Source organism: Peromyscus maniculatus, chromosome 3 (genome assembly GCF_049852395.1).
Source record: "Peromyscus maniculatus bairdii isolate BWxNUB_F1_BW_parent chromosome 3, HU_Pman_BW_mat_3.1, whole genome shotgun sequence".
Lineage (NCBI taxonomy): Eukaryota > Metazoa > Chordata > Mammalia > Rodentia > Cricetidae > Peromyscus > Peromyscus maniculatus.
This window is the reverse complement of record NC_134854.1, coordinates 143,489,984-143,514,935: the sequence shown is the minus strand read 5'-3', so window position 1 is coordinate 143,514,935 and position 24,952 is coordinate 143,489,984. Positions and strand designations below refer to the sequence as shown.

At 52.1% G+C, this 24,952-nt stretch overlaps 1 protein-coding gene across 1 annotated transcript; it reads left to right on the top strand.

Moving 5' to 3' along the window:
- Positions 1-23,909, top strand: Bid (BH3 interacting domain death agonist). Its single transcript, XM_016009865.3, has 6 exons — positions 1-161; positions 14,733-14,796; positions 16,827-17,040; positions 20,152-20,291; positions 21,835-22,047; positions 23,591-23,909. Exons 2-6 carry the CDS (start codon positions 14,785-14,787, stop codon positions 23,600-23,602), a joined length of 591 nt encoding a protein of 196 aa, XP_015865351.2. The 5' UTR covers positions 1-161; positions 14,733-14,784; the 3' UTR covers positions 23,603-23,909.
- Positions 23,910-24,952: the final 1,043 nt, after the last annotated feature.

Here is a 24,952-nt window from a genome sequence, read left to right as displayed (position 1 = left end):
GGGGCGTGGCTGCACGAGGGGCGTGGCTAGGCCGCCACCCCCGCGGGCACAAGAAGAGGAAGGAGGCGTGCGGCGCGCTGCGCGCATTAAAGTATCAGTCGGCCGGCGAGCCCAGCCTCGGCGTGTACGCGGCCCGTTCCCCGCGCCGCGGCGTCTGCCTGGTGAGTCCGCCCACCCTCCCGGGCGCGCCTTCGCCCTGCGTTCCCCTGCGGGGCTCGGCGCCGCGCTCAGTCTGGTATCCGTTCGGTCCTTCGCGGTGGCGGGGCGCTTGCGCCTTGGTGGAGGCGGGGTGGGGGCGCCGGCCGCCGGGTGCCACCGCGCAGCTGTGGGCCAGGCACGGGAGGGCCCGGGACGCGCGCTTGGCCCTGGTCTGCTTGCGCGGCAGGCCTCCTGGTGCACCCGGGACCCCGCGGTCGCGCTCCACTGGGCAGGTGCGCGCGGCGAGGGGAAGACGGGCCCGTAGGTCGGCAGTCTCGGGCGAGCGCTCTGCCGTGGCCACCCACCAAGATGAGCGAGGGACGGCTTACAGCCCGCAAATGGGCCCCGCGACAGACTCTGAACCCCAACCCGAGCACAGACCTTGGACTCCAGGGAAGGGCACCTTCCCTCCATCTGTGGGCGCCTAAACTGGGAAAGTAGCCGCCCCCTGCCGCGTCTCCAGTACCTGAAGTGGTGTGAAAATATGGGTAGAGACTGGCTGCTGGTGTTTTTAAAAAGTTTGTTGAATGGTTGGCCAAATAACCTTATAGGATTCTAGAAGAAATATGCAGCCTTCAGCCACCAAGTGGCTGGGCCCCCAAGGATTCACTCATTCACGCACTCATTCATTCATTTATATCCTCAGCAAATGAATGTGCACCAGGGATGGGTCAGGGTGGAACTGTTGTGAGTAGTTGGACTGAAAGACCAGGTGTCATCGATTGTAGGAATGAGATTGGCCCTTATCTGATAAGCGGGTAATGAAGAGCAGACTGAGGACCCAACCCCGACTTTCCCAGGCTACTGCCTGGTGCCAGGCCAGACTTGCTTGCCCTTCCTGGAAGACTGCCTTGAGACCAGATCGAGGGTGACCTAACTATGGAAGGGAGTTGCGGGGGAACCGCAAGAATGATGTGGATTTTCCACATTCCATCTCCACCCAGCCATGACACTTCAAAGTCCTGAGTGCTCCCCTGAGCCCTTGGGCAGCGCTGTCCTGGACAAACCCTGGCAGTCAGCTTTGAGGGTTCCCGAGTTCCAGAGGCTTCAACCCTTGAGATGGCTGAGCTCTTGCAAAGTTTTGTAGGTAGGGAGAATTGTGTGTAGGTAGGCAGGAATTGTGTGTGTCCTCGCCTCCTCCTCCCCCCGCCCCCCCCCCCACTCTCGCCTAGGAAAGGAATGGTATTGGGGTTGGCTTGTCACAGCTCAAGTTAGCAGGCATCTCACCACTGAGTGCAGGTTCCTGAGGAGCAAGGTGCTAGCTAGCTCCTGCTGCTGTGGTCTGTAGTGTTGGGTACCGACTTTGGTGACGGCCAATGCAGAGAGCTGCCCCGATGTGGCAGGCACTCTGTTCTGAAGAGATTTGGGTAGATCCGTGGTGGACGAGTTGAGGGTGTACCTGAAAAGGGGCCGATTAGGGCAGTTTGCAGAGGATGCTGGGGGAGGGGAGGCGATGTTCACAGCTTGAGGTCACCTGGTTCCTCTTATTTGCATGAAGACTAGCCTACCCTAGGGTTCAACAGTGCTGGGTGCCTGGACCCAGCCTTTTAGACCTTTTGAAGGGCGGTGCATGCTGTTCTAGCTGCCCCTTTCCTCTCTAGTGAGAGGTTGAGGATGGGGGACCCACCTCTAGGCTGTGTTCAAGGCCACACAGCCATTGTCATCAGGGATACAATGAATCTGGTGGCTCCCTGGATGTGAGCTTGAGACTGGCAGTCTGTAAGAAACTCCTGCTGTGGGTCTGTGGTCATTGGACATTTGTTCTGTGGCTGCATCTCTGGCCACCATTTGCCAGGCTGTGGCCGTGGAGGGCAGCTAGGGTTTCGGTTCTGGCCACTCTGCCTGGCCACATATATCCTTCCCCATAGTCACAGGCCTGAAGGAGACAGCTAAATTGAAGCTGCAGGGTGGAGGGTGGCAGTGATCAAATACTACACAGAGCTTTCTGTGCCTGGTAAGCACATGAGGGCACTTTCTGGTTTTTCAAGACAGGGTTTCTCTGTATAGCTTTGGCTGGTCCTAGAGCTTGAACTCAACAGAGACCTGCCTGCCTGTGCCTTCCAAGTGCTGGGATTAAAGGCACGCACCACCAACACCCGGCTACAAATTTATTTTTTTTTAAGGCAGTAGGCTGCCCAGACTAGTTTCCAACTCAAAAGTACTTTCTTGCTGGACAGTGGTGGCGCACACTTTTAATCCCAGCGCTCAGGAGGCAGAGGCAGGTGTATCTCTGAGCTCCAGCCAGGGCTAGACAGAGAAACCCTGCCTCAAAAAACAAACAAGCAAACCAAAAAGAGTACTTCCTGCCTCAGCCTCCTAAGTCCTGGGACTATAATATGTACCATTTATATTAATTAGCTCATTTCTTATTACAGTAATTAGAGACTAGATTCCTTTCGTCAGATAGGTAAATTGGGCAGAGAGAGGCTAATTAATTTGCCCAGGGTCTCAAAATCAGATTCAGAACTCCCAGTTCTAATTGCACTGGGTGGGGGCTTTCCCCGGCCAAGCTGCTCTTCCCAAGGGAGGAGGTGTATCCATGGGACTGGCAGACCTCGGGGGTCTTGGGACAAACCCAGGCCTGGTCTGTATGTGCCAGATATGCACTCCGCCACCGAGTCAGACATCCATGCCCCTTCCTGTAGTCTCCTCTTCCCACTGTTGCTAGAGGGGACAAGGCAGCCAGTTGTATGAATGGAGAAGCTGGAACTTCAGTGCTGGGAGCTTCGACGGTGGGGCTTCCCCCAAGACCCATCCTGGCGGAGAGCCACAATTTCCCTGCCCACAGTTCGGCGTTCTTCCTCTCTTACTCATCTCCTTGTTCTCACTGGTCCAAACGGGAGGGTTATTTCAGACCAAAGGGTAATCGTATCTGTCTGAACGAGCTAAAAAGCAATCTTTTCTAGAGGTGCTGCCATCTTGAAAATTGAGTTCTTAGCTGGCTTTATGGGTGTTTGTCCTCATGGACATGCCTGCTGCAAAAAAGAAAGCAATCAAGAAAGGAAGAACCAAAAATCAAACAATCAAGAAAGGGGGAGGGGGTTGGGTGGTGGTGGTGGTGGTGGTGGTGGTGGTGGTGGTGGTGGTGGTGCAGCACGCCTTTAATCCCAGCACTCGGGAGACAGAGGCAGGTGGATCTCTGTGAGTTCGAGGCCAGCCTGGTCTACAGATCGAGATCCAGGGCAGGCCCCACAGAGAAACCCTGTCTTGAAAAAAAAGAAGAGGCCATGTGCTTTCTTGGCGTTGTGCCTGGAAGGGTGTGGAGAGCCCTGGCGGCAGCCCTGGCCCAGGACTGGGCTTGGTGGAAGTGAAGCAGCCAGATGTAGGGGGGTTGCCCGGCTGTGTGTCTTGGGACACAACCCAGCTCACGGTGTTAAGTGCCTTTTTGCAAAACTTCTTGCAAAACTTCCTGCTTGTTTTCTCTGGCCTGGAAGCATCTCCTGGCCTATAGTGAGTCTGTTCCCACCAAGACGGCCCCGGCAATGACTGAGCCAGGTCTGTGCTGCCTTAGACCAGGGTGGTCTCCTTCGGTGATGAACCTTCTTTGTTTGGTTTTCGTTTCCGGAGACAGGGTCTCATGTATCCCAGTTTGGTTTCCCACTGTGTGGCTGAGGATGACCTCAAACTCCTGATTCTCCAGCTTCCGTCTCCCCGAGTGCTGGGATGACAGACATGTGCCACCACCCATGCGCTAAACCTTCCTTCAGAGGCAGTAAAAGAATCGAGCCGAAGCCTGGGTGGGTGCTGGCTGATCTTGGGAGTTCCAGGTGAGGGAGATTGGGAGAGTCCAGTTTGTCTGATCAAGAGCCGTTGGCTGCTGGCTTTTACCTGAGCCAGCAGTAATGATCCTGTGTCTCATGTCTATATTTGGTCTAGTTTTCATAACTAGTGCATACATACATGTTTCTCCTATGACGGGGCTCTTCCCAATAAACCTACCATAAGTTGAAAAAGATTACAAGTTGAAAAGGCATTTCGTACGCCTAAGTACACTATGTTACCTTAGCCCACCTTGTGTGTCCTCAGAACAGACAGCTAGCCTTCCAAGGGGTGTGTGCACCCCCATGGGGACAAAGGGACCACTGCGATGCTGGGTCCTAGAGATCCTGGAACCCACCAAAGCAGCCCTGCTCTAAGTGAGGACCTGGAAAGCCTTTGCCTGGACTTTTGTGGGAACTTTCCAACAGGCTTTTCCTTATCAGTCTTGGAAAGGTGGGTTGGGGCTAGGTGACGTCATCTGGAAGAGGCCTCTAGAGCCCACCACGCCTCCTCAGTCTGGCATCTTGCCATCCTCTCTTATACCATAGCCCTAACTTCCCTTGAGTTCCAGATAAGGCTAGGCAAGTCTCTGGCCAAGACATGGCCTTGTTCTTCCATGAATATCTTCTAGACACAGGGAGACCACACTCCACGGTCCTTCCTGGGCTGACCGTGGGGAGCAATGTCCCCCAGGAGCATTTCTCATTAGGCAGGGCGGTGGTGCTGGCGTCCTACCTGTCATCCATCCTGCTTTGTCCCCTTAACAGACCAGGAAAAGGTCGCTTTCCTCTGTGGTGTGGGAGACAGGAAAGTGCTGTTACCCAGGGCAGGCCCACGGCCAGCTCTGGCCCCTGAGTGTAGTACAAGCGTCCAGTCATCTCTCCATTGTATTCTCTGCTGGGCTAGGCACCCCATTCCCTCCAGGACTAAGCTCAAAGCCTGGGGGTGGGGAGCAGAAGGCAGAGGACAAAGGCATGCAGACACTGCAGGGTGGCCTCTGGGACATCTGTCTGCCCCCCTGCCGGCTCACCCGGGGGACATCTGACTCCCTTTCCAGCCATCTTGCCCCGCCCAGTGCGGAGATCTTTCAGAAGCCCAGGTCCTGGGCAGGGAGGGAAGCAGGGGGCTGTCTCAGAGACTTCAGGCATCCAGGATGGCCAACTTCTGAGGGCCTGGTGGAGCCACAGGTGATGGGACAGCCCAGGTTACGGGGTACACGGGCCCTCATGACACCCCACAGGTGATGGGACAGCCCAAGTTACGGGGTACACGGGCCCTCTCTCATGACACCCCACAGGTGATGGGACAGCCCAAGTTACGGGGTACACGGGCCCTCTCTCATGACACCCCACAAGTGATGGGACAGTCCAAGTTCCAGGGTACACGGGCCCTCTCTCATGCCACCCTTCAGCTATATTTACTTTTTTTTCCCCGTGGCAGTGCTAATGGTTAAATGCAGAGTCTTTCGCCCGCTAAGTAGCGGCTCTACCACTGAGCTGTGCTCTTGTTCTAAAGCCATTGTATTGCTGGTGTGGTGGCTGGTGTCTGTAATGCCAGCACTCCAAGGCAGAAGGCTGAGAACAAGTTCCAGAGCAGCTAAACTTGTCTCAAAAAGCCCAGATAAGGGCCTAAAGCTATCAGAGTAGTTAGTTCAATGCCATAAACCAGGCACAATGGTTTACATCTGTAATCCCAGCACTTGGGCAGCGGAGGCAGGAGGATCAGAAGTTAAGGCCATTTTTGCCTGCATATCAAGTTCCAGGCCGACCTGAGGTCCATGCTGGACAAGCATTCCACTAGCTGGGCTGCGTCCCAGTCTATGTATATGGGTGTTCGCCCACACCACTTTCATGCCTGGTGCCCAGGGAGGCCAGGCGAGGGTGTCAGATGCCCTGGAACTGAGGTAGCAGATCATTGTGAGCTGCCGTGTGGGTTCTGGGAATCAAACCCAGGTCCTCTGAAGAGCAGCCAGTGCTGTTAACAGTTGAGCCGTCTCTCAGGCCCATGTTCCTTTCTGTTTCACGTAATCATTTTGTTATGGGACACACCGGATCATGCATATGGAAATCGGGTGACAGTTTCCTGAAAAGTCCTTCCATTAGGCGAGTCCTCGCGGTTAAATTCAGGGCGACAGGCTTGGTACCCATGTCTCTAGCTGCTGAGTCATCTCGCCGGCCACTTCCATATTCTTGCTAAGTTGGCTTTGAAAGCACTGTGCAGGTCAGGCTGTCCTCAAACTTAAGATGATCCTCCAGTTTCGGCTGCCTGAGGGTTGAGATTACACACTGTCTTCTTAGACTTTTTATCTTCCCAGTAGTATCTTTTGAATCATAGAAGGTTCCAATTTTGAAGACTAATTTAGAGAATTTTCTCTTTTGTTACTTGCCTCTGGGCTGTGTCTTAGGTATTGCTTAGTACAAGAGAATTGAGATTTTTTTTCTCCCATGTTCTCTTTTTAATTTTTAAATTTTATTTTAAAAATTATGTGTGTAGATGTTTTGATGGCATGTATGTCTGTGCACCATCTGTGTGGTGCATCTGGTGACTTCAGAGGCCAGAAAAGGGCATTGTATCCCCTGAGACTGCAGTTACAGTTGTGGGCCACTCTTTAGATACTGTGAATCAAGCCCAGGTCTTCTGGAAGAGTAGCCAGTACTCTTAACTGCTGAGCCAGCTCTCTGGTCCCCAGTGTGCTCTTTAAAGTGTTACAGGCTAGCTCTTACACTTAGGCCTATCTTTTTCTCTCTCTCTCTCTCTCTTTTCTTTTAAGAATTTGTCTTTTGAAGCCAGGTGTGGTAATGCACACCTTTAATCCCAGCACTCAGGAGGCAGAGGCAGGTTGATCTCTATTGAAGGCTAGCCTGATCTACATAGTAAATTTGAGGACAGCTGGAGCTACATAGTGAGACTGTCTTTAAAAAAAAACAAAAAAAAAAAAAAAAAAAAAAACTATTATTCGGGCTGGAGAGATGATGGTTCAGTGGTTAAGATCACTGGCGGCTCTTCCAGAGGACTGGTGATTCCTGGCACCCACATGGTGGCTCATCACCCTCCGTAACTCCAGTTCCAGGGGATCTGACATCCTCTGCTGGCCTCCATGAGTACAAGGCACATGTGATGAGTACCAGGCACAGAGATACATGCAGGGCAAATACCATAGACACAAAATAAAAGTAAAATAATTTGTTAACCTTTAATGAACCTTTCTGTGTAGCTTCAAGTCATCTCCTGGTACCTCCAGCACCCCGAATCATTTCAGCTCTTCTGAACTTGGCTTTCATCAAGACAGACTGCTAAGGGAGTGTGCCAGGATGCCAGAGAAGCCGGCTCATGCCACCTCATGGTGGGACAGCTGCACTCTTGTTTGTGGCATCATTTGACCCTGTCTGCTCACTGACAGTTGGGCTCACTTCCTCTTAGGTGACTCATAACAACTTCGTCAGAGTGACCTGGGTTTGTCTCCGGAAGTAGATCCTCTGGATGCCCTGACCCGGTGTGGTCTAGGCTTGCTAATGCTACCACAGCACCCCGAAGTTTTCCTGTCTTCCTGAGTCTGGACAGTATGTCCATGGCCAATGTTTGTCTGATAGGAAAGACCTCTATCATTTATTTTTTTTTTCAAATTTATTTACTTTTATGTGTCTGTTTCCCCTACATGCCCGTCTGGGTATCACATGGGTGTCTGGTGCCTGTGGAGGCCAGGAGTCAGATCCCCTGGAACTGGTGTTGAAGATAATTGTGAGCCACCATATGGGCACTGGGAATCAAACCCAGGTCCTCAGGAGTAGCAGCCAGTTCTCTTCATTGCTGACCTCTCTCTGCAGCCCTCCTGGCATTGTTTTGAGATCTTTTGTATGCCATCAGGCGGAGGTGCAGATTCATGCCTTTGCTTAGGCATAGTTGGTTGTTCCAGGGTCGTTGATTAAAACCCTGTTCTTTCCCCTGGCGGTGGCTCCACAGTCAACAGTTGAGGAACCATCAATGATAGGTGATCTTGGGGTTGTCAGCCAGGCCCACACTGCCATGACTCTGGTGTCATAGTAAGTTGTGAAATCAGGAAGTAAAAGTCTGTCTGCTTTGCTCCTTTTCAAGATCGGCTGTTTTTGAAAATGTTCTCTGCATTCCCTTATGAATTTAGGAACTGCTTGTCACTTCTGCAGAAAATGCCAGCCGGCGTTTTTATAGGAACTGTACTGAATCTGCAGATCGTGTGGGGAGTGTCTTCCCACCCGTGACAGGTGCTAGCCTTTCATTTTTTTCCTCTCAACGGTCTTTATAGTTTTCATTTAGTGTCCAGGCCTGACACTTGTATTAAATTTATTCCTATTGTAAATGTTTTGTATGTGTGTATTAATTTTTTTTTCACAGCACTGGGATCAATCTCAGGCTCTTGGGAGATGTCTTCTACTGTGCAGCCCAGGTCTTAGTATTTTCTGTTTCTTGGTGCCATAACAGTCATTTAATTGTATTTTGGATTATCAGTGGTGTATAGAAAAACAGCCCTACGGTCCTCTCTTCTCTGCTGCCCTGTGTTCCTAGAGAATTAGTTCTGGTAGCTTTTTTAGTGGATTCCTTGGGTGATGTATGTCAGGTCAGTATGTTCAGGGGCATGCCAGTAGATTCCAGGGTGCAGCCAGGCTTGAAATATCGAGAGCGCTGGGCACCACGGCACCTGCGGGACAGCCCCACGGCATCTGCGGGACAGCCCGGTACCTGGGAAGTAGAGGCAGGAGTGGAACTTGCTGACCAGTGTGTCTGGCACCCCTGTCTTCCATTTTGGATTTTGTCTTGGTCCGTGACTGGTACATGACAGATGAAGTGGTCTCCTTGTTGGCACAGCAAGGATTCAGTTTAATGATCTTAACATTTGTTCATCACGTGAAGGGTGGCACATCTGTTCTCTGTTGAGAGAGCACCTGTCGACGGACTGTTTTCTCTTGAGGTCCTCAGTCTCTTGAGCTCAGTTGAACTCAGTTTTGTGTCCAGTGGGAAGAACAGCATTTGTTATCTGGACCTATGAGTTTGGGTCTCTCCCCTCCCCCTCCTGACCCCCTCTCCCGTGTGTGTGTGTGTGTGTGTGTGTGTGTGTGTGTGTGTGTGTGTGTGTGTGTGTGTTTTGTAAACTTGACACAAGCTAGAGTCATATGGGAAGAAAGAGCCTCAGTTGAGAAAATGCCTCCATCAGATTGGCTTGTAGGGAAGCCTAAGGGGCATTTTCCTGATTCATGATTGATGTGGGAGGGTCCAGCTACTGTGGCCAGTGCCACTCCCCGGCAGGTGGTCCTGAGTGCCGTACGAAAGCTGGCAGAGCTTATCAGTAAGCAGCACTCCTCCGTGGGCTCGTGCCTTGAGCTCCTGCCCTGACTTCCCTCAGTGATGGGGCGTGACCTGAGAGTTGTAAACTGAAATATGTACTTTCATCCCCAAGTTGTTTTTTTGGTCACGTGTTTTATTACAAAAGAAAGTAAAGCATATCCTCCCCCCGCCCAAACTCCCACGGTGAACCGTGGTACTGGGATTGAACCCAGGGCCTTGTGCATTCTAGGCAGCCTTATTTTATATATATATAATATATATTATATATATATTTATAAAATGGTTTTTTGAGATAGTGTTTCTCTGTGTAGCTTTGTGCCTTTCCTGGAACTCGATTTGTAGACCAGGCTGGCCTCGAACTCGCAGAGCCTGCCTCTGCCTCCCGAGTGCTGGGATTAAAGGCATGTGCCACCACCGCCTGGCTAGGTAAAATTTTTCAAGTGAGCCCTGACCTTGTAGGAGAGACTCCTGTCTCTGCCTTCAGAGGCTGGAACTGTTGGCAGGCCGCCACACCCACCCAGCGTTTAGGTGGATTCTGGGCATCCGAACTCAGATTCTCACACTTGAGACACCTTCCTACTCCCCGAAAACTTACTTTATTTCCTTTTTAAAGCCGGGTCTTACTGTGTAACTCTGACTGCCCTGAAGCAAACAACAACAACAACAACAACAACACTTCTGCTTGCGTTGTCTGAGACGGGGTCCCTCTATGTTGCTTTGGCTGGTCTAGAACTTGCTGTGCAGCCCAGGCTGGCTTCACACTCACAGAGTCCTCCTCCCTCTGCCTCCCCAGTGCTGGGATTAAAGGTGTGCACCACCACATCTGGCGCCCGAAAAAATTTTAAACACAGTATGTATTTTTATTTTATTTATTTATGGCCAGGCATGGTGGTGTACACCTTTAATCCCAGCACTCAGGAGGCAGAGGCAGGCGGATCTCTGTAAGTTTGAGGCTAGATTGGTCTAGGTAGCCAGTTCCAGGCTAGCCAAGGCTACACAGCAAGATTCTGTCTCAAAAAAATAAAAATAAAAAAATTTAAAAAAAAAGATGACTTCATGCATATATGCATATATATAACATCGTTTGATCATTTGCTGTGTTTTCTTATTTGATGGGATGGTTCCAGGGGTGTCCCTGTGTTTGCCCTGCTGTGTTCCCCATGCTGGGCTAACCCTGGAGCTCAAGTGAGCCCCCGCCTCAGCCTCCCCGTCCCTGGGACTGTAAGTCCACACCACCACACCAGGCTTATGGAGTCAGTTGGGCCTCACTGGTTCTTTGAAAAGGTGTCCACTCTCTGGGATTTCCTGGACCTAAAAGTCATGTCCCAGTGCGTCAAGACATTTGCCCGGCAAGCCTGGTGCCCTGCAGTTGGCTCCGTGGAGCTTATGTAGAGGTATAAAAAGATTACTAACGCGGCAGAATTGGGCCCTGACCTCCACACATGCCACCCTATTGTGCTCACCTGTGAGCTCTTACAGGAAGTAACTTTTGCTGCTGCATGTTGATTGGCTTTTAGACAGCAGTGGGGACCGGGGGTGGAGGGGTGGAAGGGTGGAGGGGAGCAGAACATAAGCTCGCTGCTTATGAAACGGTCAGGGTGGTGTCATTAATGGATAACCAAGTCTCTTCTAGGGTGCATGAGTTCCTGTTTTAATCGGCTGTCCGGCTTCCTCATGTTTCTGACAATGCTTGGTGTTTATTGTTTTCTAATATTAGACCCTAGATTTGGAAAAAAAAAACAACTTTATTTGTCTACTCATATTTTGCATGCTGGGGATGGAATTCTCAGGGCCTTGCTCATGTTGGCCGGTGTTCTACCATCAGGCTTTGTTCCCAGCCTTTTCAGGCTCTTTACACCTAAAGCTATGTTGGGTAACCCTAGAAAATATCAGTTTGACCATTTGTCCTGTAAAAAGAAAAAGAAGAGCGGGCTGGAGAAATGAGTGCTGGGAACTGAACCTGGGTCCTCTGGTGGGGCATCTGAGCCATCTCTCCAGCCCCCTTTAGTGTGTGTGTGTGTGTGTGTGTGTGTGTGTGTGCATGCATGCATGTGTGGATTGCCCACGGAGGCCCATTCAGACATCAGATCCCTCTGGAGCTGGAGTTACAGGTGGCTAGGAACCACCTGGCATGGGTTCTGAGAACCGCACTTGGGTCACTCCTAACCGCCCAACCATCTCTCCAGTCTCCAACCAGCCCCTCGAGGCATACTTTGTTTTCAGGTTGTTGAGGGTCTAGCCCAGGGCCTCGGGCGTGCTGGGCAGTGCTGAATCTTGGGTCTTTTAACCGTCATCCCCTTTAGGGTAGTGCTGCTCTGTGGACCGCAGATATTAATGCAGGCATTTTCCACAGACCAGCACAGGAACTTCACCCCGGGGAAGGCAGCGCTCGCCTTCCAGCTCCTGGCAGGCTTGCAGGCGGCTACAAATTCTTCTAGTTCCCATCGTCTGCTTCTTCGACTCTTGAATGATTTTTATTCATTTATTTGTTTATTTTTATGGAGACAAGGTCTCATGTGGCCCAGCCTAAGTGTAGTAGAGGACGACCTTGAACTTTTTTTTTTTTTAATTATTTATTTTATATGCACTGGTGTTTTGCTTACATATATGTCTGTGTGAGGGTGTCACATCTTGGAGTTACAGACAGTTGTGAGCTGCCATGTGGGTGCTGGGAATTGAACCCTGGTCCTCTGGAAGAGCAGTTGGTGTTCTTAACCTCTGAGCCATCTCTCCAGCCCCCAACCTTGAACTTCTGATCATCTCCTGCTCTACTTCCTGAGGGCTTCTTCCAGGTGAGATGCGCAGTCCGCGACAGAGCTGCATCTTTAACCCTTGGGCAGTTTTAACATGGCACTGTGGTGTGGTTTGTTTGTTTTTGTTAAGTAATGAGTTAAATATTTAACATTTGTTCATTTAAAAAGATGGAAAACTCAAGGCTAGAAAGCACTGGCTGCTCTTCCAGAGGACCCAGGTTCAATTCCCAGCACCCACATGGCAGCTCACAACTATCTGTAGCTCCAGTTCCAGGGCACCGGACACCCATGGCAAAATACCAATGCACATAAAATTAAAGAATTTTTTTTAAAAAGATGGAAAACTCATTATGTTTTTCTGGCTGTTTCTTGGGCGTTCATCAGCCCTAAATCTGGGTGGCTTTTTCCTCTCTAGATCTTGTCTTGGGGGCATTCTGTGTTCTGCTTTGTAGTCCCTGGCACCTTGGACACTTGGTGAATGAACGAGTGGGTGCTTACAGTGGGGTGTGACTTTGTGCGTAGTGGTTAGCGATTAGTTGTGTAGATAAACTTCAGCAGGGGGGACACGTGGGACACAAGGACACCCAGCTCTGTGTGTAACTACACTCAAGTGCCGGGCCGTCTTCCCGCCTGGTGTGGCCTGTGTCTGCACTTCGGACATGTGGGAGGGGGGCTTTTGTGAGGTTCAGAGTGCTCAGCTACTTCACATTTGGCTTCCATGGTACAAGAGAAACTCTTGGGCCCCCAGGAGAGTGAGGGGGTGTCTGAGTAGACCATCTCACTGGTGACCCGGCTGGCCCAGATTCGCAGCTCTCCTGCCCCAGACTCCACCTGGTGGCGTCTGGAGGAGGTGGCCTCTGCTGTGGACGTGACTGAGGGCCAAGACCACCGTGAGGTCTTGCCCTCGCTTTCACACCCGTGTCTAATGCTTCAGGAGGTGGTGGGAACTGTGGAACAAGGTGGCTTCTTAAATATTCTTTCTGTCTGTTATTGTATGTGTGTTGTGGGGGCAGGGCACACGGTGCGGGAGGTCAGAGGAACCTGGAATCGGTTTTCCTTTGACCTTTCACATCATTCCGGGCTGGAACTCAGGTCAGCTGGTTTGCTGGCAAGCATATTCCGGCCTGCTCCTGGGTTTAGCTTTTTGAGGAACCTCCACACTACTTTCCATAGCCGCCATACTATTTGCATTATCGATAACAGTGTATACAGTGCATGGACATCCTTTGTTAACATTCTAAACAGAGGTTCAGCTATCACTGGAACTTTGCTTTTTGGGGTTTTGGGGTGTGTGTGTGTGTGTGTGTGTGTGTGTGTGTGTGTGTGTATGGTTGTTGTTTTTTTGTTTTTTTTGAAACAGGTTTCTCTGTATAGTCCTGTCTTGAACTCGGGGAATCTGCCTGCCTTTGTTCCAAATGCTTGGATTAAAGGCATGCGCCAGCACACATGGCTATTACTGAAACTTATAATTTCTAAGCTTAAATGGGGCAGATGGCTTTAGTGTAGAGTGATGTCATCAGTGCCCACCGGAAATGCAGGCTGACGAAGTAGCAGCCACCCTCAGGTGGAGGACCAGGTGCAGGCTTGACTCTTTCTGGATCAAGAAGTATGGTCATCTGCCAGCTGCTTGCCTGCAGAGATGGGCCTCTGCTGGTTGCGGGTGGGAGGTGCCTCCTTATCCTGGACCTTGGCCTTCACATTTTCTGTGGTGTCAATGGGCTCCACCTCTAGGGTAATGGTCTTGCTGGTCAGAATCTTCACCCAGATTTGCATTTTAACCTGATAATGAAGGTGATAAAACTGTGGAACACCTCAGAACGCCTCCACACCAGACAAAGCCGCTTGTCTGGACATAACGTCTTTTCTTTTTGGTTTTTGTTTGTTTGTTGTTTTGAGGCAGGGTTTCTCTGTGTAGCTCTGGCTGTCCTGGAACTCGCTCTGTAGACCAGGCTGGCCTCGAACTCAGAGATCCGCCTGCCTCTGCCTCCCAAGCGCTGGGGTTAAAGGTGTGTGCCATAGATGGTGTAGGTGGCTGTTCCCTGAAGCGGGGCCCCTGTGGGGCCCCATTAGGATTCAGGATGCTCCCACACCTGCACTGCCTGGCTGGACATACTTCTTAAATTCAGTTCTTCAGTGGCTTTGGTCCAGTCAGTGTGTGGTGGGTCAGAAAACTTGAGTGACAGACACATTTTGCCAGCCAAGCTGTCTTGCCGAGCTCAGAATGACCCTCCAAACTGTTTTCTTCCCATGAAGTCAGAATACACGCTGTCTGCTGGGCTTCATTGTGTGGGTGGAAGGGAAATGGGCAGGTGCTGCTGGCAGGCCCTGGTCCTGTAATGTAGATCTCTGCAGTCTCGCAGGTGAATGTGACTAGCTGGGCACCTGACTAGTGTGAGGACTAACTATGGGAATTTGTGTGGGATGTGCTGGTTGGCCTGACCAGTGTGAGTAGCAAAATTGGGAGAACTGGCCTGGGGGTGCCCAGGGAAGCACCAGCTGAGGCTGTAAGGAGGAAGACTGCAGACCTGACTGACTGGGTTGCTGCTCCGGGTCTGGGTGGAGATCAAAAAAGGAACCCAGGCTGAGAGCCAGTGGTGGTGGGTGGGTATGGCCTCAGCTGGAGGGGGGGGACGTCCTGCATCCTGAAGGGCCACAGGGCCATTGCTTCAGGGAACAGCCACCTACACATCTGATGTCTTCTTTCAGGTGTTCCCTGGACTCGCGAGGCGGCAGTGCTTGGAGCTGCACGGCTTGAGCCATGGACTCTCAGGTTAGATTCTGGCATCTTTCCATTTTGTTCTTCCTGGGTGTTCCTGTTCATGGTGCAGCCTGACCCCTCACTTGACAGGTCTGCAGAGGTCCACCTCAAATAGCCAACAGAGTTGGTCTCCCTTGGCACCGACGGGTTTGGTGTGGGGCGGGGAATGTTCTTCCCGAAGGAGGATGGGATGGCGTGACTGTCAGCCTGGTAGACTTGGCAGGGCAACACAGAACAGTTGTATGAACGGAAGAGACCTGGGCTCTCGCTTGTCCCAGTGAGGGGCTGAACTGGCTGGCCGTGGGCAGTAGTGGTCTCTGGGTCTCCTGATGTCTCCCCTTCCAGCCACAGTCTGCTGCAAGGCTGGTGTCCCCCGCTGTCCTGCAGGGCCCTTATGGAGTGCCTCTCTCCTGTGGGCCTCCTCCCCACCCCGGGGGCAGGGGTGGATGAGATTCCTCCCGCTGCCAGGAACTTAGGTAGCTTGCCCAGTGCCCACAGGGTTGAGGCCACGGTGAAATGTTGACATTTTCTCTTTATCTTGGCATTTGATCCCACCCCCCCATCAGAACTTATATTTTATTGTAGATATTTTTGACTTTCTGAATTTTTTTATTCCAGCTCTGTATGGTAAAGTAACATCAAGTTAGCATTTATTACATCTATTAAGTGCACAGTTGAGGGCCATTAAGTGACGCAATTTTATTTCTAAACTTTCTTGTTCTATAGGGACTCATGGTACAGGCATTGCTGTCTGGGTGCCCCTCCAGTGCTGCTTCTGACTGCTCCTCCAGTGCTCCTCCCCAGTGCTCCTCCCCAGTGCTGTTTCCTAGTGCTCCTCCCCGGTGCTGTTTCCTAGTGCTCCTCCCTGGTGCTCCTCCCCAGTGCCCCTCCCCAATGCTGCTTCTGACTGCTCCTCCAGTGCTCTTCCCCAGTGTTCCTCCCCAATGCTCCTCCCCAGTTCTCCTCCCCGGTGCTCCTCCCCAGTGCTCCTCCCCAGTGCTGTTTCCTAGTGCTCCTCCCCGGTGCTCCTCCCCAGTGCTCCTCCCCAGTGCTGCTTCCCAGGTGTTGCTTTGGACACCCTGCAGATCTGCAGTGAAGAGCACAGAGGCCTGTGAGCAAGGCCCTCCCTGCCAGCGCTGGGGCTCTGATTATGCACACCTGCTCCTGCAGTAGACCAGGGCAGAGGCAGAGTCTGACCGACCTGGGTCAGCCTGCCAAGACCATCCTGGGCTCGTGAAGGGAATGATGGAGAAGAAGTGCTTGTCGCTGGGAACAGAGCCAGGGCCATCAGACTCAGCTCTGTGGTAAAGAAGGACGGAACTGAAACGATGACATTGCCTGGCTCCCCTAAGACAGTGTGCAGGCCTTACTTGAAGCTGCTTCCCCAGCAGGGGGTTTTCAGGAGGCCTTCTGTGGGAGGTGACTAGATCACCCCTTGATGTCTGCAGGTTTCGGTAGTTGGGGAGAGTTGTCGTTGGTTGTTTTTTACTCTTTGGAGGGGCCTGCCACCCAACTCCCAAATAAATCACTCGGAGGTTTATTCTCACTTATAAATGTCCAGCCTTAGCTTGGCTTGTTTCTTGTCAGCTTTCCTTAACTTTAAATTATCCTGTCTACCTATTGCCGCTGGGCTTTTCCCATTCTCTTACTTCTGTAAATCTTACTCCGTGGCTTGCTGTGTAGCTGGGTGGCTGGCCCCTGGAGTCTTCCTCCTTCTCTGGCTCTTTTTTTTCCTCCCAGATTTCTCCCTCTATTTATACTCTCCTGCCTCACTATTGGCCGTTCACCTCTTTATTAGACCCTCAGGTGTTTTAGACAGGCACAGTAACACAGAGTTAAACAAATGCAATATAAACAAAAGTAACACGCCTTAAATACTATTCTGCCACAGAGGGTACTGCAGAAAATGCCTCCACCCCTAGGCCTCTTACTGGAGCATTTGGATCCTCAGAGTTGCTGGCTCTCACAGGTAGTGAGCCTCAGGCCTGCCTGTGCCCTGACCCAGGCTTCCGTGAGCCTTCCTGACTCCATTTTCACCTTAGGTCAGCAACGGCTCAGGCCTGGAGGCTGCGCACATCACAGACCTGCTGGTGTTTGGCTTTCTCCAAAGCTCGAAGTATAATTTCCACCAAGAACTGGAGGCCCTGAGTCAGGAACTGCCCGTGGAAGTTTACCTGGATGCAGACTTGGAGGACGAGCTGCAGACCGATGGCAGCCGGGCCAGCCGCTCCTTCTACCAGGGAAGAATAGAGCCAGGTAGGCCCCGGCCTTGTCCCCTACACCCCACATCTAGGCTTCACTGTCCCCCCAAAGGTTACAGGGGACTTTGGGGCTCGGTCTCTAACCCTGCATTGTCAGGTTCTTAAACGTGTGCATGTCATGTGACTTGTCTTTGGTCTGTGCTTGATTGCGTCATGTCTAACTCATTATCCCGCTTCAGGACTAATTAGAAAGCTCCTCCTTCCGAGGAGTTCTGAGTTCTCTCCAGGTCTGGACCAATAACGAATGGGTTTTTTACCGTAGGTCCCAAGCAGTTACAGTGTGGTGTAGCCAAAGACTGGATGCTGCTGGAGCTTTCATAACTCAGCTGCCACCAGCTTCAGATGGGGAATTTCAAAGACCTAGGGGGTTTTCAAACCTAGCAAGGCTGGCCTTGCCGTTCAGATCTGGGAGGGCTAGGACATTGCTAGTCTGGTCCCAGCCTCCAAGCGACTCTAACACAGCTCCACAGGACCTTGTGTAGGCTAGTTGAATTCTCTGTCCAACTAAAACTCCTGCCTTTAGTCATTTTTGCATCCTTTCAGAAACCTTAACATATGTGACTTGCTATTACCTTAAGAGATAACCAGAGCACAAAAGTATTCTGACCCTGGTTTCCAGATAAGGACACTGAGGCACAGCAGAGGAAAATGAGTAGCCTCAGATCAAACTGCTTGTCCTTCGGGAGCAGGACTCAGCCGAGCTGTCCCTGAACCATGCGGTCTCACTCCCCGCTGAACCTGTATCACTCTGGCCACATCTAGACTTGGTCTTTCCCTGACCTGAGCCCTGGGCTCCCTTCAAAGCCTCTGTTTAATGTCTCTCTGTTCCGGTGCTGTTTGCAGGGGGGGGGGACGGGGGGGGGGCGGACGGACGGACGGGGACGGGACTTTCCTAAAGGCTGGGGTGTGCCACGTGCTCAGAGCACCCGTCGGTAGTGTGCACGTTGGCATTGTGAGGAGTTCTTCCAAATGCGCGGGCCTGGGGCTCCGCCCCACCAGTGTGCTCCTGGGCTGGAGACTGCTGCATGACTTTTTATGAACTTCGTGTCTGTCTGGGTACGGCGTATGCACATGTCCTAGCATTCGGATAGAGTCAGAGTTGGTCCCTTCCTTCCATCAAGAGTGTCCGGGGGTCAAACTCAGGTTGTCAGGCCTGGCGGCAAGTGCCTCTGAGCCAACCCACTGGCCCTCAGTTGATTTTTGATCCTGGTTCGAATCACTGCTCTGTAGGCCTCCAGCACCTCCAAGCCCTAGACTGAGGCCTTCCAACCCTGCAGGCCAGGGGCTGGAGATGGAGGTCAGAGGTAGAGAGTGCCTAGCCTTTCTAAGGCCCTGGGATTGTCGCAAGCAAGCAAACCAAAGAGAGCTGACCTCTCAAGCTAGACTTGGTACCTGCTGCTAAGCAAGCCCAGCTTCCCTGATCTCAGGCACAGAGGCTGCGCTGCCCTGAATGGTTGTGAGGGAGACTAGCGACTGGGTTAGCCTTTTTTTAAATTCTTTTTTCCTCTGGTTAATTAATTTTTTTGACACAGGGTCTCACAGTTACCTGGCTAGCCTGAAACTTGTTGTGTAAGTCTTGCCCTGCTTCTTTCTGCCTCGGTCATGCCTGCCGACGTCAAAGCTAAACCTGCAGGGGTGTCAGGAGGGGAGACTGAGGGGCTGGCACTTGATCTCAGGCCTGGGAGAAGTCTGGTCCGACTGGCCTCGGGAGAGGGGCAGAGTAGAAGCTTCAGGAAGTGAGCGGGCAGGAGTGACATTGTCACAGGGAACCAGAGCCCAGTGACATACATGTCACTCAGCAGAAGTGAGTGAGCACTGGAAAGGCCTTGGGGGGCAGTGTGGTGGTTCTAAGACCTGGAGCCACTGAGCGAGGGCCAGGCCTTCGCTGCGTGGAGAGCGATTGCCCCACTTGTGAGGCCGAGTCGAGTCGAGTCACCAGAGGGAAGCCATCTTTTCTTTCCCTCACTCCAACGTGGAGTACCTGGGGCCTCTCGCCACTTCCTTAAAGTGAACCCCTTAGGCCCAGCTCACTGTGGCCGCCTCCTGGTTCTGAGCTACAGGGCGAGCCTGCCTTGTGAGGGCCAGTTGGACAGCTGCCCGAGGGAGGGAGGGAGGGAGCTGTTCCTGTCAGGAAGCCAGAGGGGTTCAATCAAAAACTACAGTGATAGTTACTGAGCACTTTTTAGGAGCTACGTACAAGTTTGTGATTCATTCATTCACTCATTCATTCATTCATTCATTCATGAAATGACCTGCTGGGCACCAGCTCTATGCCGCTCATGCATTGCTCTGCGTGTGGGGTATCTGACAGTAAACCAGAAGACTTTAAAATCAGTTTTCAGGAGCTGGAGAGAGGGCTCGTGATTGAGAGCATGCGTGACTCTCGTAGACGACCCAGGTTCAGTTCCTTCATGCACAGGGTGGCTCACAACTCTAGTTCTGGGGCACCCAACGCCCTCTTCTGACCTCCGTGGATACCAGGCACGAAATTGGTACACAGACATTAAACACTCGTACCCATAAATAAATTAATCTAAACAGAATTACAGGTTTTCAGAAGCTTACGTTTTAGGCGCTGTGTCAGACAACAGAAAATGATAAAGGCGCCTAGTAAGTGCCAGAAAAAGAAAGGGAGCAGACTGGACAGAGACCGCCGCACAGTAGGACCAGGCAGTGGAGGGACAGGGCAGCTTTCGAGGAGACAGGGCAGGACAGTCCCAGTTAACAGTGCGCAGACACAGTACCCCGGGTGGTTACAGAGTTGGGGGCTGGGACACCCCACTGCTGCCCTGTGAGGAGGTAAAGGATGCGTGGTCTCCGGGCAGCGTGTAGCCGAGCGGGCACTCAGATGCCACTGACAGGCTCAGCCCCTTCCCTAGTCCCAGGCTGGTCCCAGGCTCATCTCAGCGGTGCATCCCGGGATGCCGCAGCTCTGGGCCTTTCCAGCAGCAGCAGGTAGTTAATCTGGGACAGACTGCTTCTGCAGCCAGCTTCTGCTCCGCGGGCCTTCCCCGGGCTCAGGGCCCGCGGCTGGCGGGAAGTGGCAGGAAGCTGTGGGCCAGGACCATCGCTGAATCTTGTTTCTGTCTGCTGCCTGAATGTTCAGATTCTGAAAGTCAGGAGGAAGTCATCCAGAACATTGCCAGGCGTCTCGCCCAAGTAGGCGATGAGATGGACCACAGCATCCAGCCCACGCTCGTGAGACAGCTGGCGGCACAGTTCAGGAATGCCAGCCTCTCGGAGGAAGTAAGTATGTGACTGCAGCCCCCGGCTCCTCCTCTAGGGCTGGGGAAGTGTGGGGGGGACGCTGGGGAAGTGTGGGGAGGACGCTGGGGAAGTGGGGGGGGGACGCTGGGGAAGTGTGGGGGGGACACTGGGGAAGTGTGGAGACGGTCTCCTTTGCAGAGCCAGAGTCTCTCAGGAAGTGAGTCCTGTCCTTGACTGCCACAGCATGGTAGTCAGTTGAGATGTAGGATCCCTTAAGTCAGAATCCAGAACTTAGGGGGAAGCCTCCAGAAAGAAGATCAAAATGCCTGATTACAGAAGACTCGGTCTTCGCTTTGGAGAGTCAGATGAAGACGCCAGGCAGGGGAGGCCTCGAAGTCGTCTTCCCAGAGTGGCAGTGTGACCTACGCCTCTGCCTGGCTTTGTGGCCACAATCAGCACATAGGAACCGACAAGACTCCTCTTGCTTAGTACTCAAGCCTGTTCCTCGGCACTGTGTCCTTCCCCAAGGAGAGAGAAGACCAAACCCCAGGCTTTGAAATACCTGCCTCTGCAAGGGATGGAGGAGGGGGATTCTCTTCTTTTTTGAAAAAATAACTTGCTTAAGTTGATCTTACGTGCGTTGGTGTGAAGGTGTCTGTTGCACAAATCCTAATTGGTCTCATAATAAAAACCCGGAGGGAGATATTGGGGAAATGCTGAGAGATCAGAGGAAACAAGCCACGGCCACTTCTCACCTCGCCAACTCCTCAGCCGAAAGTGAAGATCCGGTCTCCACGAATCCTCAGACTGAATGCCCCTGAGTCCTCAGCCGAAAGGGCTGCGAACTCCTGTCTCCTCCTGCCTTAGATTCCTTTCTCTGCCCAGCCATACCACTTCCTGTTTCAGCTTCTCTAATGCTGGGATTAAAGGTGTGTCAGGATTAAAGCCACTGCCTGGCTCTTTTTAAATGGATTAATGTCGTGTGGCTTTGAACTCAGAGATCCAAATGGATTCTCTGCCTCCTGAGTGCTAGGATTAAAGGTGTGTGCCACCATTGCCTGGCCTCTGTTTTATCTAGTGGTTGGCTCTGTCCTCTGATCTTCAGACAAATTTTATTTGTTAGAGTGCAAACAAAATAATCACCACAGGGGTCAGATCCCCTGGAATTGGAGTTGCGATAGTTATGAGCTGCCATGTGGTTGCTGGGAATTCAACTCAGGACCTCTGGAAGAGCAGCCAGTGCTCTTAACCTCTAAGCCATCTCCTCAGGTCTTGTGGTCTAGTGTCTGCCTTTCCCACATGAAGGAGAGATAACATGTAGCCCCTAAAGCTAAGCACACCAGTAAGATGAGCCTCCGCCATCCTCCTGAACAGCCAGTCTGTAAGAATCTGACTGCCAGGAGCAACTCCGAGGTGTGCACAGGCCGCTCAGTGAACGCGCACTGCTCCGTGCCCATGCCCCTCCCCACGGCCTGTGGGGACTGAATTCTCCCCATTCCCTCTGCCCAGCACTCTTAGCCATTTAGTGAGCGCTCCGCTCTGAAAGGCAGGACATCAGTAAACTGTCTTCTTTCTTGTGCAGGACAGAAGGAACTGCCTGGCCAAAGCCCTTGATGAGGTGAAGACGGCCTTCCCTAGAGACATGGAGAATGAAAAGGCCATGCTGATAATGACCTTGCTGTTGGCCAGAAACGTGGCCAGTCATGCGCCGTCCTTGCTCCCTGATGTCTTCCGCACGACAGTGAACTTTATTAACCAGAATTTATTCGCCTATGTGAGGAACTTGGTTAGAAATGTAAGGACCAGTGACACCAGCCCCTGGCTTCTCGGGGAGTCCCGTGGTCCCTGCCCGCTTGCCTACCCTATTCTCTGGACTGTTCTGAACCCAGCAGAGCCTTCTGCTGAAGTCCCTCCCTCCCCTCCCCCTCCCCCTCCCCCTCCTGACTGACTGAAGACTGACTATGTTCAGCTAAGAGGCAAAGGCGTTGGGATCCAAGCAGGGTGGGGGACATGGAGTGGCAGGGATGACAGGCAAGGGCTCAGCTCTCCTGAGCTACTCTGTACTGTCACAGACCTAAGCATAGGTGTGTGTGTGTGTGTGTGTGTGTGTGTGTGTGTGTGTGTGTGTGTGTGTATGGTGTGTGTGTGTGTGTGTGTGTGTGCATGAGTGTGAGTGTGTATGGGGGTGCCCGTGGAAGCCAGAGGTCATTATTGGGTGTCTTCTTTTATCTTGTTCTACCTGTCTTTTTGAGTTGGGGTCTCAGTGAAGCTGAGACTTGTCATTTAGGCTAAGCTAGCTGGCCAGCGAGCCCTGGGCTCCCACCCCCCGCTCCCCCACCCCGCCACCCCCTCCCTTCCCAGCCCTGGGTTACAGACGAGCGCCTCCACTTGTTTTTGGTTTATATGCATTGGTGCACTGTGCCACGTGTGTGCCTGATGCCTGCAGAGGCCAGAAGAGGGTGTTGGATCCTCTGGGACTGGAGTTGCAGCCACGTGGGTGCTGGGAATCAAGCTGGGGTCCTCCGCAAGTGCAGCCAACGCTCTTAAGCACCGATCCCTCTCTCCAGCCTCCGGGTCTGGTTTTCACATGGGTGCTGGCAATCCAAACTCAGCTCACGCCGGCATAGCAGCTCACTCAGTCAGAAGACAGCTTGTGAGCACAGTTCTCTTCTCCACTGTGTGGATCCCAGGAATTGAACTCAGGTCATCGGGCTTGGCAGTGTACCCCTTTACCCACTGAGCCATCCCATCCCACTGGCCCATAATGTAAATTCTTTAAAAGTGTGCTTCCTGAGGATGATGGAGAGAAACTAATACGGATAATAAATGAATGTGAGGAAGGCCATCTAAGCTCTCCAGTGACCTGAGGACATGCCCATTGCTCAGGGCAGCCATGAGTTCTGATTTTGGTGGTGCTGGGATAATTCCAGGGCCTTGCGCATGCTCAGGAAGAATGCTTACACCAAGCTAAGCCCAAGTGGAAGCTAGATGGGATAGGTCTAACCTGTAATAATATTTGTGAATGTTTAGTTTTAGAACATGTCAGAAACACTACCCAGGATTCCCTTTTGGGGGAGGAGGTTGTTTGTTTATTGGGGGAAGGCAGAGTCCACACTCTAATCCAAGATGGCATGGAATGCAAGACAGTCTCCCTGCCTCAGCTTCCTGAGTGCGGGACTACAGGCATGCACCACCACACGTGGGTCTGTGGTGCCGGGGATTAAGCCCGGGTCTCTGCGTGTCAGGCAGGCAGTTTGCTGAGCCACGGCCAGAGCCCGGCGCTCGTGTTCTAGAGCCCTGAATCCCAGCATGAACTGACTCTGCTGCTCCTGTCTTAGGGGATGGACTGAAGGACGCCTGCAGAAGCGTGACTGGCTGGAACCCAATACGGCAAGAACGGCGAAGCTGCCTCCGAAGGAACCGTAGCCATGTAAACAGATGTCGGAGTCGGGACAGGTCTCTATCGTCAGGACAGTGTTTTGAGCTGGTGACTCACTTAAGATTTCTACATTGAGGTAGTCTCATGAAGATGCCAGCTTGCTTGTATCTGAAGGGCTTACGCCAGCTCCTGCATCCACACCATGTACCTTTATTTTATCAGCTGTATGGGTTCCTACTTGGAAATTAAATTTAAAAGCAGGTTGTAAGGCAGAAAAACTTATTTGTAATGTGAAGTTACTGTTCACGAGAGGCCAGCTTTGGGACGTTGTCTTGCCCATGCGGGCGGGCTTCTGTTTCAGAACAGTGTTAGGAGGGGTGCCCTGGCCCAGGAGGGAGAATTCACCCAGTGCAGGGGACGTCTCTGCTCAGAAGGCCACAGTCTTCCTTTGTAAAAGGCAGCGAGGTCTGAGACTTCGATTCTGTTCTCAAATCATGGGAAGTGCCAAGCAGCCCTCCCCGCACGACCCATACCCAAGGGCTCAGCGTTTCAGGGACTGTTTCCTAAAGCTTCCAACCCAGGGGGAACCAACTGAGTTGTGCCCACTGACACATCAGGTTCTCGCCAGGGAACACACCGTACAAGGAACAACTCAAGTACCAGAGTCAACCGGATGAGTAGGAGAGAGGTCTGACAGCCAGTCATCAAACAGCACTGTCACCATGTGCACGCAGGGCAGCGGGCCACCGTCTCAGTCGGTTCACAGAGCCGGTGTCGGTCACGGCTGATAGATTCTCTTGGTTGTAAAGCAAAATTGCCATCCTCTCCCCCGGGCCAGCCTTCTAGAAAGGTTCCAGTATCAAAGCCCAATGTTCCTCTTTGCTTTGTATTTCAGAGACAAGGTCTGACTGCATCCATCTTCAAAGGCAGGGTGGCTCTGCTAACCTTCCTAACGCTGGGATTGCAGGCGTGGGCCTCCACTCCCCGCTAAGTGTTCCAGTCTTGAATTCATCCCCGCCATGAGGGCTTGGTGGATCATGGAAATGGGTGGATTTTTCTTTAGTAACACGATCCTTGTGTGGGTATAAGTGACAGATGATTTTAATTCAGGGACTATTTTTCATTCTGTTCTAAAAATATGTGAATTGATTTAAGTGATAGAAACTTGTTTCTTTAAAATAAAAGGCTTTCTTCTCTAAAAGATGAGTGCACAGCGACATCTAGATGATCTAGTACATCAGAAGGTCCAGCACAAACGCAAGTGTTTGAGGTCACAGTTCCTAAGCCTGGCTCTATTCCAGCGACTTGACTAGCTCTGCTC

What these genes read in the sequence shown, in the direction of transcription:
- Bid (XM_016009865.3), top strand. An exon ending in CCAGGGAAGAATAGAGCCAG is followed by an intron (nt 17,041 to 20,151) that starts GTAGGCCCCGGC and finishes CTGAATGTTCAG; the next exon opens with ATTCTGAAAGTCAGGAGGAA. An exon ending in ATGCCAGCCTCTCGGAGGAA is followed by an intron (nt 20,292 to 21,834) that starts GTAAGTATGTGA and finishes TTTCTTGTGCAG; the next exon opens with GACAGAAGGAACTGCCTGGC.